Raw genomic sequence first — 19,976 nt, 5'->3', positions numbered from 1 at the left:
CGGGAAAAGCTCCGCGGGGCAGCACGGGAGTTGTAGTGCGGGAGGGGCGGGGCATTCAATGATGGGCTATGGGAGGCGCGGGGCATGACGGGAGTTGAAGGCAAGTAACTGGGGCGCTGTGGTGCGCGAGGGATGATGGGAGTTGTAGGCGTGGCTGTAATGATTCTCTAGGGGCGCGAGGGCTGGTGGGAGTTGTATGCGCGTTTGTAATGGGGCTCTATTGGTTATAATGATTCTCTATGGGGCGCGGGGGGTGGTGGGAGTTGTATGCGCGTTTGTAATGGAGCTCTATGGGTGATAATGATTCTCTTTGGGACTCTATGGGTTATAACGATTCTTTGTGGAGCGCGGGGGCTGATGGGAGTTGTATGCGTGTTTGTAACGGGGCTCTATTGGTTATAAAGATTCTCTATGGGGCGCGGGGTTTGGTGGGAGTTGTTTGCGTGTTTGTAATATAACTCAATGGGCGTCCCGGCGCATGATGGGAGCTGTAGGCCCGGAAGTTGCTCGATGGGGAACTTGGGGGTCTGGGGGCGCTTGGGCGTCCTAAAAGCCACTTATGGGTCAGAGGAGCCATTTAAGGGACACTCAAAAGGCAGCCGAGGGGAACTTTGGGTCTGAGGGCACTCAGGGTCACTTGGTGAGCTGGATCCTGGCTTTACCTGGCCTCTGTGGGGCGCGGGAGATGATGGGAGTTGTAGGCTCTGGGCAGCATGGGAATTGTAGGCGCAGACTGAGGGTCAGTGGGGCGGTGGGAGGTTTAGGGGGGCACCTGGGAGTCCGTGAGGGCAGTCGGAGGTCCTGAGTGAGGGCTGAGAGATCATTTAAGAATCCTGGGAGGCACTTGGGGGTCCGGGGGGACAACTGAGGAGCAACTTTGGGTTTGGGGGGACATTTGGGGGCGTGTACCGGGCACTCTGTGTGGCTGCGTGGCATGACGGGAGGTGTAGGCCCGGCTTCCATTAGACTCTATGGGGCCGCGGAGCATGAAGGGAATTGTAAGCCAGCCATCAATACTTACGTATGTGCCGCAGGGCACGACGGGAGCTGTTGGCCCCGCTTCAATGGCGCTCTAAGAGGCCGCGAGGCATGCTGGGAGCTGTAGTCCAGCCTTTAATAGCTCTCTATGCCGCCGCAGGGCATGACGGGAGTTGTAGTCGAAAAAAGACAAAATGGCGCGGCCTTTAGATACCGCCTTCAAGGCCGCTGATTGGTTGCAATCAATGGGGCTGGGAGCGATACTGGGTTATACTGGTTATACTGGGAGGGACTGGTGTGTACTGGTTATGCCGGTTACACTGGGAATGGGGCTGGGAGCGGTACTGGGTTATACTGGTTATACTGGGAGGGACTGGTGTGTACTGGTTATGCCGGTTACACTGGGAATGGGGCTGGGAGCGATACTGGGTTATACTGGTTATACTGGGAGGGACTGGTGTGTACTGGTTATACTGGTTACACTGGGAATGGGGCTGAGAGCGATACTGGGTTATACTGGGAGGGACTGGTGTGTACTGGTTATGCTGGTTTGTTCTGGTAGGGGGCTGGGAGCGATACTGGGTTATACTGGTTTGGACTGGTTTGTACTGGGAGGGACTGGCAATGGGGCTGGCAGTGGTACTGGGTTATGCCGGTTATACTGGTTTGTACTGGGAGGGGACTGGTTATACTGGTTATACTGGGAGGGACTGGTTTGTACTGGTTTGTACTGGTTATACTGGTTATACTGGTTATACTGGTTATACTGGGAGGCACTTGTTTGTACTGGTTTGTACTGGTGTGTTCTGGGAGGGACTGGGAATGGGGCTGGGTTACACTGGTTATACTGGTTTGTGCTGGTTTGTACTGGCAGAGACTGGGAGGGGCTGGTTATACTGGTTATACTGGTTTGTACTGGGAGGGACTGGGAGGGGCTGGGAGGTACTGGGGATACTGGTTTTTACTGGTTATACTGGTCTGTACTGGGAATGGGGCTGGGGATGCTGGAGTAGCTCTGAGTGCTGTACTGGTTATACTGGGAGGGACTGGGAGGGACTGGGAATGCTGGAAGATCTGTGAGTGTTGTACTGGTTATACTGGTTTGTACTGGGAGGGACTGGGAATGGGGCTGGGAGTGATACTGGGGATACTGGTTTGTACTGGTTATACTGGGAATGGGGCTGGGGGTGCTGGAATATCTGTGAGTGTGTTACTGGTTATACTGGTTTGTACCGGGAGGGACTGGGAATGGGGCTCATTTGCACTGGTTCATACTGGTTTGGACTGGGAGGGACTGGGTTATACTGGTTCGGACTGGAAATGCGGCTGGGGGGGACTGGGAGGGACTGGAGTACCTGTGAGTGATACTGGTTTGTACTGGTTATACTGGGAATGGGGCTGGGTTATACTGGTGTGGACTGGTTTGAACTGCGAGGGACGGGTCCATACTGGTTCCATACTGGTCTATACTGGTTTGTATGGATTTTTACAGGGTTTTTTGGATCCATACTGGTCCATACTGGTTTATACTGGTCCATACAGGTTTCTATGGATTTTAATGGATTTTATGGGGTTTTTTTGGTCCATACTGGTCCATACTGGTCCGTACTAGTCCGTACTGGTCCGTACTGGTTTATACTGGTCCATACTGCTTTCTATGGATTTTAATGGATCTTATGGTGTTTTTTGGTCCACACTGGTCGATAATGGTTTATACTGGACCACACTGGTCCCTACTGGTCCGTACTGGTCCCTACTGGTCCGTACTGGTCTGTACTGGTCCACACTGGTCCCTACTGGTCCACACTGGTCCGTACTGGTCCCTACTGGTCCGTACTGGTCCCTACTGGTCCTCACTCGTCCAAACTGGTCCGTACTGGTCTGTACTGGTCCCTACTGGTCCCTACTGGTCCGTACTGGTCCACACTGGTCCACAGTGGTCCACACTGGTCCGTACTGGTCCGTACTGGTCCCTACTGGTCCCCACTCGTCCAAACTGGTCCGTACTGGTCCGTACTGGTCCCTACTGGTCCGTACTGGTCCGTACTGGTCCGTACTGGTCTGTACTGGTCTGTACTGGTCCGTACTGGTCCGTACTGGTTCCAGGTTCATCGAGGATTCCCAGCTCGGTTTCGTCTCCCCGGGGTCTCTCCGGGGACTCCGGGGGCTCCAATTCCTGTGAGTGTCCCCACATGTCCCCAACGCTCTCACTGTCCCTAAATCCCCTCAATGTCCCCAAATGTCCCCTCACTGTCCCCAATGTCCCCTCACTGTCCCCAATGTCCCCAAATGTCCCCTCACTGTCCCCAATGTCCCCTCACTGTCCCCACTGTCCCCGTTTGTGTCCCCGCAAGAGTTTGGCCAACAACAACCTGGAGACTCTGCCCAGAGAGCTCCTGAGGGACATTGGGACACTGAGACACCTGTGGGTGACACCTGTGGGTGACACCTGTGGGTGACACCTGTGGGTGACACTGGGGACACTGAGACACCTGTGCGTGACACTGGGGACACTGGGGACACTGAGACACCTGTGGGTGACACCTGTGGGTGACACCTGTGGGTGACACCTGTGGGTGACACTGGGGACACTGAGACACCTGTGCGTGACACCTGTGGGTGACACCTGTGGGTGACACTGGGGACACTGAGACACCTGTGGGTGACACTGGGGACACTGGGGACACTGAGACACCTGTGGGTGACACCTGTGGGTGACATTGGGGACATTGGGGACATTGGGAGGATTTGGGGACACTTTGGGGACACTGGGGGGGGTTGTGGACACCTTGGGGACACTGGGGTGGATGGAGGGTCCGTGCCAGTGTTTTGTCCCTTTTTTGTCCCCTCGGTGCCACCTGGTGCCACTTTCCGTTCCTCGGGTGCCACCCCGGTGTCCCCAAGCGCCGCTCGATGGCCCCGGTGGCGCTCAGGCGCCATTTTGTGTCACTCGGTGCCACCTCGGTGCCACTTTGGGGCCTCTCGGTGTCACCTCTGGTGCCATTTTTGTCACTTTGGTGCCACTTTGGTGCCATTTAATGCCACTTTTTGCTAATTAAATGCCACTTTGGTGCCATTTGATGCCAGTTTTGTCACTTTAGTGCCACCTGGTGCCACTTAGTGCCACTTGGGTGCCACCTGGTGCTATTTAGTGCCTATTTTTGTCACTTTAGTGCCAGTGCAGTACCATTTTTGCCACTTCGGTGCCACTTTTGTCACTTTGGTGCCACTTTGGTGCCACTCGATGTCCCTTTGGTGCCACCTGGTGCCATTTTTTGCCACTTTTTGCCACTTTGGTGCCACTTAGCGCCACCTGGCACCGCCTGGTGACACTTTGGTGCCATCTGGTGCCACTTTTTACCACTTTAATGCCATTTAGTGCCACTCTGGTGCCATCTAGTACCACTTAGTGCCATGTAGTGCCACCTGGTGCCACTTGATGTCCCTTTAGTGCCACTTCGGTGCCATTTGGTGCCACCTGGTGCCACTTGGTGTCCCTTTAGTGCCATTTGATGTCACTCTGGAGCCATTTAGTGCCACTTTTTGCTAATTTAATGCCATTTAGTGCCACTTTGGTGCCACTCTAATGCCATGTAGTGCCACCTGGTGCCACCTGGCGCTGCTTAGTGCCACTTTGGTGCCACTTTTTACCCCTTTAATGCCATTTTTTGCCACTTTGGTGCCATTTAGTGCCACTCTGATGCCATGCAGTGACACCTGGCACCCCTGGCACCCCCTGGCACCCTTTGGTGCCACTTTGGTGCCATTTGATGCCACTTTTTACCACTCTAATGCCACTTAGTGCCACTCTGGAACCATCTGATGCCCCTTGGTGCCACTTGATGTCCCCGTAGTGCCAATTCAATGCCAATTAGTGCCAATGTAGTGCCACCGGATGCCACTTTTTGTCACTTTGGTGCCATCTGATGCCACCGGGTGCCACTCTAGTGCCATTTAGTGCCACTTAGTGCCACTCTAGTGCCATTTAGTGACACCTGGCACCCCTGGCACCGCCTGGCACACTTTGGTGGCACTTTGGTGCTATTTAGTGTCCCTTTGATGCCATTTTTTTAATTTAATGCCAGTTTTGCCACTTTGGTGCCACTTGGTGCCACTCTAATGCCATGTAGTGACACCTGGCACCCCCTGGTGACACTTTGGTGCCACCTGGTGCCACTCTAGTGCCACTGGATGCCATCTAGTGCCACCTGGTGCCATTGGATGTCCCTTCAGTGCCACTCTGGTGCCACTTAGCGCCACCTGGCACCCCCTGGTGCCACCTGGTGCCATTGTTTGTCACTTTGGTGCCATTTGGTGCCACTTAGGGCCCTTTAGTGCCACCTGGTGCCATTTTGTGTCACTTTAGTGCCCCTTTGGTGCCATTTAGTGCCACTTTTTGTCACTTTGGTGCCATTTGATGCCACTTAGTGCCACTCTAGTGCCATTTAGGGCCACCTGGTGCCACCTGGGTGACATTTGGTGCCATTTGGTGCCACTTTGGTGCCATTTTTTGTCACTTTGGTGCCACTTAGTGCCACTCTGGTGCCATTTGGTGCCACCTGCTGCCACCTGGGTGCCATTTGATGTCCCTTTAGTGCCATTTAGTGCCACTTTTTGTCACTTTGGTGCCATTTGGTGCCACTTAGGGCCACTCTGATGCCACTCTGATGCCACTGGTGACACTTGGATGCCACTTGATGTCCCTTTAGTGCCACTTTTTGCCGCTTTGCTGCCACTTAGTGCCGCCTGGCACCCCCTGGTGACACTTTGGTGCCCTTTGGTGCCACTTGATGTCCCTTTAGTGCCACTCTGGTGCCATTTAGTGCCACCTGGTGTCATTTGATGCCACTTTCTGTCACTCTAGTGCCACTTCGGGCCACTTTAATGCCACTTAGCGCCATCTTTTGCCCTTTAGTGCCACTCTAATGCCATGTGGTGCCACTTTGGTGCCACCTATTTGCATTTGGTGCCCTTTGGTGCCCCTTTGGTGCCACTTGGTGCCATTTTTTGTCACTTTGGTGCCACTTAGTGCCACTCTGGTGCCATTTAGTGCCACCTGGTGCCACCTGGGGGCCATTTGATGCCACTTTGGTGCCACTTTTTGCCATTTAGTGCCACTCTGATGCCATGCAGTGACACCTGGCACCCCTGGCACCCCCTGGCACCCTTTGGTGCCACTTTGGTGCCATTTGATGCCACTTTTTACCACTCTAATGCCACTTAGTGCCACTCTGGAACCATCTGATGCCCCTTGGTGCCACTTGATGTCCCCGTAGTGCCAATTCAATGCCAATTAGTGCCAATGTAGTGCCACCGGATGCCACTTTTTGTCACTTTGGTGCCATCTGATGCCACCGGGTGCCACTCTAGTGCCATTTAGTGCCACCTGGAGCCATTTTTTATCCCTTTAGTGCCACCGGGTGCCATTTGGTGCCACTTTTTGTCATTTTAGTGCCACTTGGTGCCACTTGATGTCCCTTTAGTGCCACTCTAGTGCCATTCGGTGCCACCTGGTGCCGCTTCGATGCCATTCAGTGCCATTTTTTGTCACTTTGGTGTCATTTGGTGCCCCCGGGTGCCATTTAATGCCACCTGGTGCCACTTTGGTGCCCTTTAGTGCCACTCTAATACCATGTGGTGACACCTGGGGCCACTTTGATGCCACCTGGCACCACCTGGTGACACTTAGTGCCACGTTAATGCCATTTTTTGCCACTTTGGTGACACCTGGTGCCACTCTAGTGCCACCTTTTGTCACTTTGATGCCATTTGATGCCATTTGGTGCCGCTTTTTGCCAATTCAATGTCACTTTGGTGCCACTTTGGTGCCATTTGGTGCCACTTTAACACCACTCAGTGCCACCTGGCACCCCCTGGCACCCTTTGGTGCCACTTTGGTGCCACTTTTTGCCACTTTAGTGCCACTCTAGTGTCATTTTTGCCACTTTAATGCCATTTAGAGCCACCTGGTGCCACTCAATGTCCCTTTAGTGCCATTTTTTGTCTCTGTGATGCCACTTTGGTGCCATTTAGTGCCACTTGGTGCCACTTTAATCCACTTTGGTGCCACCTGGCACCACCTGGCACCACCTGGCACCCCTTGGCACCCCTTTGATGCCACTTTAGTGCCACTTTTTACCACTTTAATGCCATTTAGTGCCACTTTGGTGCCACTTAGTGCCCCTCTGATGCCATTTAGTGACACCTGGCACACCTGGCGCCCCCTGGCGACACTTTGGTGCCACTTTGGTGACATTTGGTGCCTTTTAGTGCCACCTTTTGTCACTTTGATGCCACCTGGTGCAACTTCATGTCCCTCTAGTGCCACCTGGTGCCACTCAGGGCCACCTTTTGTCACTTTGGTGCCACCTGGCACCACCTGGTGACATTTTGGTGCCATTTAGGGTCACTTTGAGGCCAATTTTTGTCACTTAGTGCCACTCTGGTGCCATTTAGTGCCACTTTCGTGCCATTTTTTGTCACTTTTTTGCCACTTTGGTGCCATTTGGTGCCTCCTGGTGCCACTTAGGGCCCCTTTAGTGCCATTTTTTGCCACTTTAGTGTCACTTAGTGCCACCTGGCACCCCCTGGCACCCCTTGGCGACACTTTGGTGCCCTTTGGGGTCATTTGGTGCCATTTTTTGCCACTTAAATGCCATTTAGTGCCACTTTGGTGCCACTTAGTGCCACTCTAATGCCACGTAGTGCCACCTGGCACCCTTTGGTGACATTTAATGACACTTTGGTGCCACTTTGGTGCCATTTGATGCCACTTAGGGCCCCTTTAGTGCCGTTTTTTGCCACTTTGGTGCCACCTAGCGACACCTGGCACCCCTGGCACCCCTTTGGTGCCACTTTGGTGCCATTTGGTGCCATTTCTGTCGCAGTGACCTCCGGGGGAACGCCCTGCGCTGGCTCCTGGCCTGGGGCCGCGCCCGCCCCTCCCCCCCAGGGGGCCGCTGCCGAGCGCCCCTCCCCCACCTGGGCGTGGCCCTGGCGCAGCTCCGCCCCCAGCAGCTCCAGTGCCAGAGGCACGGTAACTGGGATGGACTGGGAGGGACTGGGGGGGAAAATCCGGGGGTTTTAGGGTTAAAAATGGGGATTTTAGGGGGGAAAATGGGGATTTAAGGGTTAAAAATGGGGATTTTTAGGGAGAAAATGGGACTGGGTTATACTGGGATGAACTGGGACAAACTGGGAGGGACTGAGAGGGACTGGGGGATGAAAATTTGGTGGTTTTAGGTAAAAATTTGGGGATTTAAGGGTTAAAAATTGGAATTTTAGGGGTGGAAATGGGACTGGGAGGGGACTGGGTTATACTGGGATGGACTGGGATGTACTGGGAGGGACTGGGAGGGACTAAAGGGAAAAAATCCGGGGATTTCTGGAAAAAAATGGGGATTTAAGGGTTAAAATGGGACTGGGTTATACTGGGATGGACTGGGAAGGAACTGGAAGGGACTGGGGGGAGAAAATCTGGAGGTTTTAGGTAAAAATTTGGGGATTTAGGGGTTAATAATGGGGATTTAAGGATTAAAAATCGGGGGTTTTAGAGGGGAAAATGGGACTGGGTTATACTGGGACGGACTGGGACGGACTGGGGGGGACTGAAGGGAAAATATCCGGGGGTTTTAGGGTTAAAAATGGGGATTTTAGGGGGGAAAATGGGGATTTAAGGGTTAAAAATGGGGATTTAGGGGTTAAAAATGGGACTGGGACAAACTGGGAGGGACTGGGAGGTGAAAATTTGGTGGTTTTAGGTCAAAAAGGGATTTAAGGGTTAAAAATGGGGACTTAAGGGTTAAAATGGGGGGATATGAGGGGTGGAAATGGGACTGGTTGCACTGGTTTGTACTGGGTTATACTGGGAGGGAACTGGGACAAACTGGGAGGGACTGGGAGGGAAAAAATCCGGGGACTTAAGGGTTGAAAATGGGAATTTCAGGGTTAAAAATGGGGATTTAGGGGTTAAAATGGGACTGGTTGGTACTGGGAGGGGCTGGGACAAACTGGGAGGCAACTGGGATGTACTGGTTTGTACTGGGGGGAGAAAATTTGGTGGTTTTAGGTCAAAAAAAGGGGATTTGAGGGGTGGAAATGGGGATTGAAGGGTTAAAAATGGGACTGGGTTGTGCTGGGAGTGTCCCCAAGCTGTCCCCGTGTCCCCAATGTCCCCAGCAATGTCCCCAGCCTGTCCCCAGTGTCCCTGGGGCTCTCCCTGGGGCTGTCCCCGTGTCCCCGGCGATGTCCCCAAGCTGTCCCTGGCTGTGTCCCCAATGTCCCCAAGCTGTCCCCAATGTCCCCAGCAATGTCCCCAGCCTGTCCCCAATGTCCCTGGGGCTCTCCCTGGGGCTGTCCCCGTGTCCCCGGCGATGTCCCCAAGCTGTCTCTGTGTCCCCGGGCTGTCCCTGGCTGTGTCCCCGTGTCCCTGGGGTGTCCCTGGCTGTGTCCCCAATGTCCCCAAGCTCTCCCTGGGTCTGTCCCCGTGTCTCTGGGACTGTCCCTGCATGTGTCCCCAATGTCCCCAAGGTGTCCCCAATGTCCCCAAGCTGTCCCTGGCTGTGTCCTCGATGTCCCCAAGCTGTCTCTGACTGTGTCCTTCTGTCCCTTGGGTGTCCCTGGCTGTGTCCTCGTGTCCCTGGGTGTGTCCCCAACGTCCCCAAGGCTGTCCCCAATGTCCCCAAGGTGTCCCTGGGTCTGTCCCTACAACTGTCCCCAGTGTCCCTGGGGGTGTCCCTGTGTCTCTGGCAATGTCCCCAAGCTGTCCCTGGCTGTGCCCCCAATGTCTCTGGGGCTGTCCCCAAGCTGTCCCCGTGTCCCCAGTGATGTCCCCAAGCTGTCCCCAAGTTGTCCCTGGCTTTGTCCCCGTGTCCCTGGTGGTGTCGCTAAGCTGTCCCCAATGTCCCCAATGTCCCCAAGCTGTCCCTGTGTCCTTGGGTCCATCCCCCTGTCCCCAGTGTCCCCAAGCTGTCTCTGGCTGTGTCCCCGTGTCCCTGGGAGTGTCCCTGGCTGTGTCCCCAATGTCCCCAAGCTGTTCCTGGGTCTGTCCCTAGAACTGTCCCCAATGTCCCCAAGCTGTCCCTGGGTCTGTCCCCAGTGTGTCCCTGCATGTGTCCTCAGTGTCCCCAAGCTGTCCCTGGGCTGTCCCCAAGCTGTCCCCAATGTCCCTGTGTCCATTCCTCTGTCCCCAGCAATGTCCCCAAGCTGTCCCTGTGTCTCTGGCTGTGTCCCCAGTGTCCCCAAGCTGTCCCTGGCTGTGTCCCCAATGTCCCCAAGGTGTCCCTGGGTCTGTCCCTAGAACTGTGCCCAGTGTCCCTGAGGGTGTCCCTGTGTCCCTGGCAATGTCTCCAATGTCCCCAATGTCCCTGTGTCCCTGGGGCTGTCCCTGGCAATGTCCCCAATGTCCCCAAACTGTCCCCATGTCCCCGGGTTGTCCCCAGCAATGTCCCCAAGCTGTCCCTGGCTGTGTCCTTGTGTCCCTGGGGCTGTCCCCAAGCTGTCCCCAATGTCCCCAAGCTGCACCTGTGTCCCTGTGTCCCTGGGGCTGTCCCCAATGTCCCCAAACTGTCCCTGTGTCCCTGGGGCTGTCCCCAAGCTGTCCCTGGCTGTGTCCCCTTGTCCCTGCGAGTGTCCCTAGGCTGTCCCCAATGTCCCCAGTGATGTCCCCGGTGTCCCCAAGCTGTCCCTGTGTCCCTGGCTGTGTCCCCAATGTCCCCAAGGTGTCCCCAATGTCCCCATTTTGTGTCCCCAGAGCTGCGGCCGTTCCAGTCTCTCAAGAATCCCAAATTTCCCCAGATTTCCCCATTTTTACCCAAATTTTGTGGTTTTTCCCCCAGAACTGCGTCCATTCCAGACTTTGCCGTTCTCGTCCCTCGGCGCTGCCTCCGTGTCCCCAATGTCCCCAATGTCCCCATTTTGTGTCCCCAGAGCTGCGACTGTTCCAGTCTCTCAAGAATCCCAAATTTCCCCAAATTTCCCCATTTTTACCCAAACTTTCCCATTTTTGACCAAATTTCCCGTTTTTTCCCCATTTTAAACCAAATTTTCTGATTTTTGTCCCCATTTTGTGTCCCCAGAGCTGCGACCGTTCCAGCCTCTCAAGAATCCCAAATTTCCCCAAATTTTCCCATTTTTAACCAGATTTTCCCATTTTTCTCCCCATTTTCTGTCCCCAGAGCTGTGACTGTTCCAGCTTCTCAAAAATCCAAAATTTCCCCAAATTTCCCCAAATTTTCCCATTTTTTTCCCCCATGTTGTGTCCCCAGAACTGCGGCCGTTCCAGTCTCTAAGGAATCCAAAATTTCCCCAAATTTTCCCATTTTTAACCATTTTTTGGTGTGAAAAACTCCAAATTTTCCAATTTTTGTTTCCCACTTTCTGTCCCCATTTTGTGTCCCCAGAGCTGCGGCCGTTCCAGCCTCTCAGGAATCCCAAATTTTCCCCTTTTTAACCAGATTTTGGTGTGAAAAACTCCAAATTTCCCCATTTTTAACCAAATTTCCCCATTTTTGTCCCCATTTTCTGCCCCCAGGGCTGCGGCCGTTCCGGTCTCCCAAGAATCCCAAATTTCCCCAAATTTTCCCATTTTTACCCAAATTTCCCGTTTTTTCCCCCAGAGCTGCGTCCGTTCCAGACGCTGCCGTTCTCGTCCCTGGGCGCCGCCCCCGCGTCCCTCGGGGGCCACCCCTGGGTGTTCGTGGCGCAGCCGGAGCTCGGCGCCAGCTCGGGGGCAGTTCCGGGCACAGAGCGTCGTCAACGGTGAGAGAAATGGGGGGAAAAAACGGGAAATTGGGAAAAATGGGGAAAACGGGGAATTTGGGGAAAAAACGGGGAAAAAATCAACAAAAAAATGGGGAAAAAATGGAGAAATAATGGGGAGAACAAAGGAAAAATGAGGGGGAGGTTCCGGGCTCAGAGCGTGGTCAATGGTGGGAGAAATTGGGGAAAAAAATGGGGAAATTGGGAAAAACGGTTAAAAAATGAAAATTGGGGAAAAAATGGGGACAAAATGAGAAAAAACGGGAGGAAAACGGGGGAAAGCAAAGGGAAAATGAGGGAGAAATGAGGGGGAGGTTCTGGGCACAGAGCGTGGTGAACGGTGAGAGAAATTAGGGGGAAAAACGGGGAAATTGGGAAAAATGGGAAAAATGGTGAAGAAATGGCAAAAATTGGGAAAAAAACGGGGAAAAAATGGGGGGAAATCAGGGAGAATAGGGGGAAAATGAGGGGCAGGTTCCAGGCTCAGAGCGTCATCAATGGTGAGAGAAATTGGGGGGAAAAACGGGGAAATTGGGAAAAAATGGAAAAAATGGTGAAGAAATGGCAAAAATTGGGAAAAAAACGGGGAAAAAATGGGGTAAAGCAAAGGAAAAAATTGGGAAAAAATGGGGAAAAAATGGGAAAAAATGGGGTAAAATGGGGAAAAATAAAGGGAAAATGAAGGGGAAGTTCCGGGCACAGAGCGTGGTCAACGGTGAGAGAAATCGGGGAAAAAAATGGGGAAATTGGGAAAAAATGAAAAAAATTTAAAACTGGGGGAAAATGGGGAAAAAACCAGAGAAAAATTGGGAAAAACAAAGAAAAATGGGGGAGAATGAGGGAAAAATGAGGGGGAGGTTCTGGGTGCTCATCATTATAACAGTGAGAGAAATGGGGGAAAATGGGGAAAATGGGAAAAAATTGGGGGAAAAATGGGGAAAACCAGGGGGAAAATGGGAGAGAAATGGAAAAGAAAGGGGGAAATGGGAAAAAGACCAAAGGAAAATTGAAAAAATGGGGGGAAAGGGAGAGGAATGGAGAAAAATAATTTAAAAATGGGGGGAAATGGGGAAAAGTGCTGGGAAATGGGGAAAAGCAGCAGGGAAGGAATGGTGGGAACCGGGCTGAGGGACAGCAAGGGCCCCGAGGTCACCGGTGTCCCCAACATCTCCAATGTCCCCAGTGTCCCATCACCCCAACATCTCCAGGGTCCCCAACATCTCCAATGTCCCCAGTGTCCCATCACCCCAACATCTCCAGGGTCCCCAACATCTCCAATGTCCCCAGTGTCCCATCACCCCAACATCTCCAGGGTCCCCAACATCTCCAATGTCCCCAGTGTCCCATCACCCCAACATCTCCAGGGTCCCCAACATCTCCAATGTCCCCAGTGTCCCATCACCCCAACATCTCCAGGGTCCCCAACATCTCCAATGTCCCCAAGGTCGCCATCACCCCAACATCTCCAGGGTCCCCAAGGTCCCCATCACCCCAACATCTCCAATGTCCAAACATCTCCAATGTCCCCAAGGTCCCCATCACCCCAACATCTCCAATGTCCAAACATCTCCAATGTCCCCAAGGTCCCCATCACCCCAACATCTCCAATGTCCCCAGTGTCCCATCACCCCAACATCTCCAATGTCCCCAAGGTCCCCATCACCCCAACATCTCCAATGTCCCCAAGGTCCCCATCACCCCAACATCTCCAATGTCCAAACATCTCCAATGTCCCCAAGGTCGCCATCACCCCAACATCTCCAGGGTCCCCAAGGTCCCCATCACCCCAACATCTCCAATGTCCAAACATCTCCAATGTCCCCAAGGTCGCCATCACCCCAACATCTCCGATGTCCCCAAGGTCGCCATCACCCCAACATCTCCAATGTCCCCAATGTGCCCAACAACCTCCATATTCCCAAAGTCCCCAAGGTCCCCAATGTCCCAAGGTCTCCAATGTCCCCAGTGTCCCCAAGGTCCTCAGTGCCCCCAATGTCCCCAAGGTCTCAAAGGTCCTCAACATCTCCAGTGCCTCCAAGGTCCCCAAGTCCCCAAGGTCCCCAATGTCCCCAAGCTCTCCAAGGTCCCTACTGTCCCCAAGGTCCCCAAGGCCCCATCACCCCAACATCTCCAATGTCCCCAAGGTCCCAAAGGTCCCCAACGTCTCCAATGTCCCCAAGCTCCCCAATATCCCCAGTGCCCCCAGTGTCTCCAGGGTTCCAAAGGTCCCCAACGTCTCCAATGTCTCCAAGGTCCCAAGATCTCCAACATCTCCAATGTCCCCAATGTCCCCATCACCCCAACATGTCCAATATCCCCAAGGTCTCTAAGGTCCCCAACATCTCCAAGGTCCCCAAACTTCACAAGGTCCGCATCAGCCCAACATCTCCAATGTGCCCAACATCTCCAATGTCCCCAGGGTTCCAAGGTCTGCAACATCTCCAACATCTCCAACGTCCCCGCTGTCCCCTCCGGGCTCGTCCCCGGCGTCCTGCCACCCCGTGGTGGTGGCCGACACGCCGCTCCTGGTGGTGGCCCAGCCGCGCGGCGGCTCCTGGGTGCGGCGCCGCTCGGGCTCCTCCTTCGTGCGCCGCCAGTCCCTGGGCCAGGGCCGCCTGCGCCGTCCCCACGCCGTCACCTCCGCCCGCCTGGGCGGCCGCCTCTACCTGGGCGTGGCCGACGGCTCCAAGGGCGGCGTCTCCGCCGTGTTCCGCCGGGCTTCCGGAGCCTTCTACCCGGCGCAGGCGCCGCGGCCGTGGCGGCGCGACACGCGCCTGGAGTTCCTGGAGCTGGGCGGCCGCGCGGCGCGGGTGGCCCGCGGCGCCGCCAGGAGGCCCCGGGCGTTCCTGCGGGGCGCCGGCGGCTTCGCGCCGCACGCGGACGTCCCGCACGCGCCCGACGTCTACGCGGCCGAGCGCTTCGGCGTGGAGGGCGGCGTGTTCCCGTGTCTCGCCCGGTTCCTGGGGGACGCCGAGGTGAGGAACGGGGTGGGTGGTGGAGGTGGTGGTTTGGGGGTTCATTGAGGTTGTGGGGGTCCATCGGGGTTATGGGGTTCCATCAGGGTCATGGGGTTATGGGGGTCCATCATGGTTATGGGGTTATGGAGTTCCATCAGGGTCATGGCGGTCCATCACGGTTATGAGGTTATGGGGGTCCATCAAGGTCATGGAGTGATGTGGTTATGGGGGCTGATCAAGGTCATGGGGTTATGGGGTTCCATCAGGGTCATGGGGTTATGTGGTGGTGGAGGTCGATCAAGGTAATGGAGTCATGGGGTTATGGGGTTCCATCAAGGCCATGGAGTTATGGGGTCCATCATGGTCATGTGGTTATGGGGCTCCATCAGGGTCGTGGGGATCCATCAAGGTCCTTGGGGTCCATCAAGGTCATGCTGTTATGGAGGTCCATCAAGGTCATGTTAGGTCAGCAGGGTCATGGAGTTATGGGGGTCCATCATCGTTATGGGGTTATGAGGGTCCATCATGGTTATGTGGTTATGGGGTTCCATCAGGGTCATGGGGTTATGGGGGTCCATCAGGGTCATGAGGTTATGGGCGTCCATCAGGGTCATGGGGTGATGTGGTTATGGAGGTCGATCAAGGTCATGGAGTCATGAGGGTATGGTATTCCATCAAGTTCATGAGGTCATGAGGTTATGGGGTTCCATCATGGTTATGGGGTTATGGGGTTCCATCAAGGTTATGGGATTATGGGGTCCATCAGGATCATGGGATCATGGAGTTCCGTCACGGTCATGAGGCCATGTGGTTATGGAGGTCCATCAAGACCATGGGGGGTAACCACGGTCATGGGGTTATGGGTTCCATCAAGGCCATGTGGTTATGGGGGTCCATCAAGGTCATGGGGTTATGGGGGTCCATCAAGGCTATGGGGTTATGGGGTTCCATCAGGGTCATGGGGGTCCATCAAGGTCCTTGGGGTCCATCAAGGTCATGCTGTTATGGAGATCCATCAGGGTCATGGGGTTATGGAGGTCCATCAAGGTCATGTTGGGTCAGCAGGGTCATGGAGTTATGGAGTTCCATGAGGGTCATGGGGTTATGGAGGTCCATCATGGTTATGGTTATGGGGTTATGGGGGTCCATCAGGGTCATGGGGTCATGTGGTTATGGGGTCCATTATGGTCATGAGGTCATGTGGTTATGGGGTTCTATCAAGGTCATGGGTCCATGGAGATCCATCAAGGTCATGTGGTCATGGGGGGTAACCAGGGTCATGGAGTTACGGGGTCCATCAGGGTCATGTGGTTATGGGGGTCCATCAAGGTTATGGGATCATGGGGTTATGGAGGTCCATCACGGTCATGGGTTCGTGGGGTTCCATCAGGGTTATGGGGCCATGTGGTTATGGGGGTTCATCAGGGTCATGGAGGTCCATCAAGGTCATGTTAGGTCATCAGGGTCATGGGGTTATGGAGTTCCATCATGGTCATGGAGTTATGGGGTTCCATCAGGCTCAAGGGGTTATGGGGTTCCATCAAGGTCATGGAGTCATGAGGTTATGGGGTTCCATAAAGGCCATGTGGTTATGGGGTTCCATCAGGGTTATGGGGTCATGTGGTTATGGGGGTCCACCAGGGTCATGGGGTTATGGAGGTCCATCAGGGTCATGGTGGGTCAGCAGGGTCATGGAGTTATGGGGTTCATCAAGGTCATGTGGTTATGGGGGTCCATCAAGATCATTGTGGGTCAGCAGGATCATGTGGCTATGGGGGTCCATCAGGGTTATGTGGTTATGGGGGTCCATCAGGGTTATGTGGTTATGGGCGTCCATCAAGGCCATGTGGTCATGGAAGGTCAGCAGGGTCATGTGGTTATGGGAGTCCATCATGGTTATGGGATTTTGGGGTGCCATCATGGTCATGGAGTTCCATCAAGGTCATGGGGTCATGGGGTTCCATTAAGATCATGTGGTCAAGGGGGGTCACCAGGCTCATGTGGGACCACCATGGTCATGATGGTCACCACATGGCCACGGGGGCCAACTGGGGTCACATGAGCCACCTCTGACCCCCTGACCCCATGTGCAGGTGGGTGATGGTGCTGGGAGGGCTCCAACCCAACCCAAACACCCCATGGTCCCACTGCGGACCCCATGATCCCATCACCCATCCCATGGTCCCACCACCACCCCATGGTCCCACCACCCATCCCATGGTCCCATCATCACCCATCCCATGGTCCCACCACCACCCCATGGTCCCACCACCCATCCCATGGTCCCACCACCCATCCCATGGTCCCAGCACCCATCCCATGGTCCCACCACCCATCCCATGGTCCCACTGCGGACCCCATGATCCCATCACCCATCCCATGGTCCCACCACCACCCCATGGTCCCACCACCCATCCCATGGTCCCATCATCACCCATCCCATGGTCCCACCACCACCCCATGGTCCCATCACCACCCCATGGTCCCACCACCCATCCCATGGTCCCACCACCCATCCCATGGTCCCAGCACCCATCCCATGGTCCCACCACCCATCCCATGGTCCCACTGCGGACCCCATGATCCCATCACCCATCCCATGGTCCCATCACCCATCCCATGGTCCCACCACCCATCCCATGGTCCCACCACCACCCCATGGTCCCACCACCCATCCCATGGTCCCATCATCACCCATCCCATGGTCCCACTGCGGACCCCATGGTCCCACCACCCATCCCGTGGTCCCATCAGACATCCCATGATCCCACCACCGCCCCATGGTCCCAGCACCCACCCCATGGTCCCACCACTGACCCCAAAACCCACCCCAAATCAACCCAACCAACCCAACCCATCCCAACCCACCCCATCCCATGCCAACCCAACCATGTCATGGTCCCAGCACCTACTCCATGGTCCAACTGCTGACCCAACCCCATGTCCAGGCGATGGCGCTGGGAAGGCTCCAACCCAAGACAACCCAACTCAACCCAACCATGGTCCTACCACCATCCCATGACCCCATCACTGACCCCACGGTCCCACCACTGACCCCATGGTCCCACCACCATCTCATGACCCCACACCCCCCTGGTGCCCAGGTGATGCGCTGGGAGGGCTCCAACCCGTCCCAACCCAACCCATGCCATGGTCCCACCACCATCCCATGACCCATCATCCACCCCATGGTCCCACCACTGATCTCATGACCCCATGATCCCACCATCCACCCCACGGTCCCATCACCATCTCATGGTCCCACCATCCACCCCATGGTCCCATCACCATCTCATGGTCCGTCCTCGTGCACAGGTGATGCGCTGGGAGGGCGCCAACCCAACCCAACCCAACGCAACCCAACCCAACTCATCCCATCCCATGGTCCCACCATCATCCCATGATTTCACCACCCATGCCATGGTCCCACCACCCATCCCCTGACCCCACCACTGATCCCCTGACCCCACCACTGATCCCCTGACCCCACCACCATCTCATGACCCCACCACCATCTCATGACCCCCCCACCACACCCAGGCGATGCGCTGGGAGGGCTCCAACCCAACCAAACCCAACCAACCCAACTCAACTCAACCCAACCTAACCCAACCCAACCATGCCATGGTCCCACCACCATCCCATGACCCATCATCCATCCCATGGTCCCACCACTGACTCTACCATGTCCAGGTGATGCCCTGGGGGCATTCCAACCCAACCTGACCCAACCCAACCCAACCCAATGAACCCACCCCATGGTCCCACCACTGGTCTCATGACCCCATTGTCCCACCACCCATCCCATCGTTCCACCAGCCATCCCATGGTCCCACCACCCATCCCATTGTTCCACCGCCCACCCCATGACCCCACCACCATCTCATGGTCCCCCCTGGTGCCCAGGTGATGCGCTGGGAGGGCTCCAACCCAACCCAAACCAATCCAATCCAATCCAACCACCCCATGGTCCCACCAACCACCCCATGGTCCCACCACTGATCTCATGACCCCACCCACATCCAGGTGATGCATTGGGAGGGCTCCAACCCAACCTTTTTTTTCCTAATAGAGCCAAAAAGATTCCTCTGCTTCTAATACTCTTTGTGAATAAAAACAGCTATCTACCTCTGTCCCTATGTTTCAGATGAGCTAAGAAAAACCAAAAGCTCTTTTTCTGTTTCATCTTTACTGACAGAAAAAAACTATCTTTAACAAAAAAATTTTCATTATCTCACTCTGTCTGAAGTGCCAGGTAAGATACAGATGGGAATTCAATGTTCAGCTTGCTCACCAGTCAAGGGTCACAATTTATGGTTTTCTCCTTCTCTTTATGAGTGGTTCTAAAGCTGTTGAATGAAATTCCCCAGCTACATCAGCATTGGTATGAAAAAAAAATACCAAAAGAAAGTTTCCACAAAATAACAAACACATCTCTTTTCTCAAACCATACTTTCCTGACTATATGCAGCCAACACAGAAATAACATAAAAACTTATTTCAAGTTAATAAGAACTTTGACAATTTTATTGGCTTCCACATAGCAGCAAGTCTAAAGGATGTAACTGCAGAAAATCCCAAGACTTCTGTGAAAAAAGGGGGGGATGATTTTGTTAGAAGTGTTAATGCACACCTTACCTGCTTTCATGAGTGCTTGCATTCTTAAAAAACAAGATTACAAAGGCTAGATATGCCTAGATAAAAATCCCAGCTGGCAAAGTCTACACTTGCAGCCTCAAACCAACACACAGGAATCCAACTGAGCACTGCATTTGATTTACTGCACGAGATTGAGAACATATCTTAATACAAATCCCTGCCAATATTATATTCCTTGCAATAGCATATTTCATACTCTTTTTCCAAATCTAATTTTTAAAGACTTACATAATCCTTCAACTTCCTTTTGGATATTAGCCTCTGTTCTGCTGCTTTTATTGGCTATTCAGCCTACACTTAAATATCTCTGTGCCTTACATTAAATATTTTTATCCATCCTCACTGTTTGTACCCTGCAGACATCTGCAGCCTATTGCTTTCTGCTTTGGTCATCATTACTTACTGCATTCTTTAGCCTTTATTTTTTCATTTTTTTCCTCAGATGTTTCCTGACTATTCTGGTCTCTAAGCACTCTCCAAATATTTCTAATCTAGTAGTGAAGAACTGAGCACAATCTTGCTAGCAATCTCCTCAGTCAGTAAGATGAAGTACTTCACTACTGATGTAAAATATTTTTCATAGTCTGTTTGAACTTAAATTCAGCTTACATTACAAACTTAGAT

General features: G+C 53.9%; 1 protein-coding gene across 1 annotated transcript; it reads left to right on the top strand.

The window, feature by feature from the left end:
• The first annotated feature begins 84 nt into the window (after positions 1-84).
• On the top strand, positions 85-18,844 carry LOC128949947 (leucine-rich repeat LGI family member 4-like). The gene is made up of 7 exons (XM_054294840.1): positions 85-104; positions 7,866-8,014; positions 11,595-11,710; positions 11,858-11,905; positions 14,211-14,711; positions 17,798-17,823; positions 18,841-18,844. The coding sequence occupies exons 1-7, from the start codon at positions 85-87 to the stop codon at positions 18,842-18,844; spliced, it is 864 nt and encodes a 287-aa protein (XP_054150815.1).
• The last annotated feature ends 1,132 nt before the right edge of the window (positions 18,845-19,976 follow it).

Source organism: Melozone crissalis, unplaced genomic scaffold (genome assembly GCF_028551555.1).
Source record: "Melozone crissalis strain CALT ecotype California unplaced genomic scaffold, PUWL_Pcris_2 ptg000328l_1, whole genome shotgun sequence".
Classification (NCBI taxonomy): domain Eukaryota; kingdom Metazoa; phylum Chordata; class Aves; order Passeriformes; family Passerellidae; genus Melozone; species Melozone crissalis.
The sequence above is the reverse complement of the archived record's forward strand: the minus strand, read 5'-3'. Positions and strand labels throughout refer to the sequence as shown.

Coding starts and splice junctions, on each gene's coding strand:
- LOC128949947 (XM_054294840.1), top strand. CDS start 85: ATGACGGGAGTTGAAGGCAA. Junction 105..7,865: donor ATGACGGGAGTTGAAGGCAA/GTAACTGGGGCG, acceptor TTTCTGTCGCAG/TGACCTCCGGGGGAACGCCC. Junction 14,712..17,797: donor GGTTCCTGGGGGACGCCGAG/GTGAGGAACGGG, acceptor CCTGGTGCCCAG/GTGATGCGCTGGGAGGGCTC.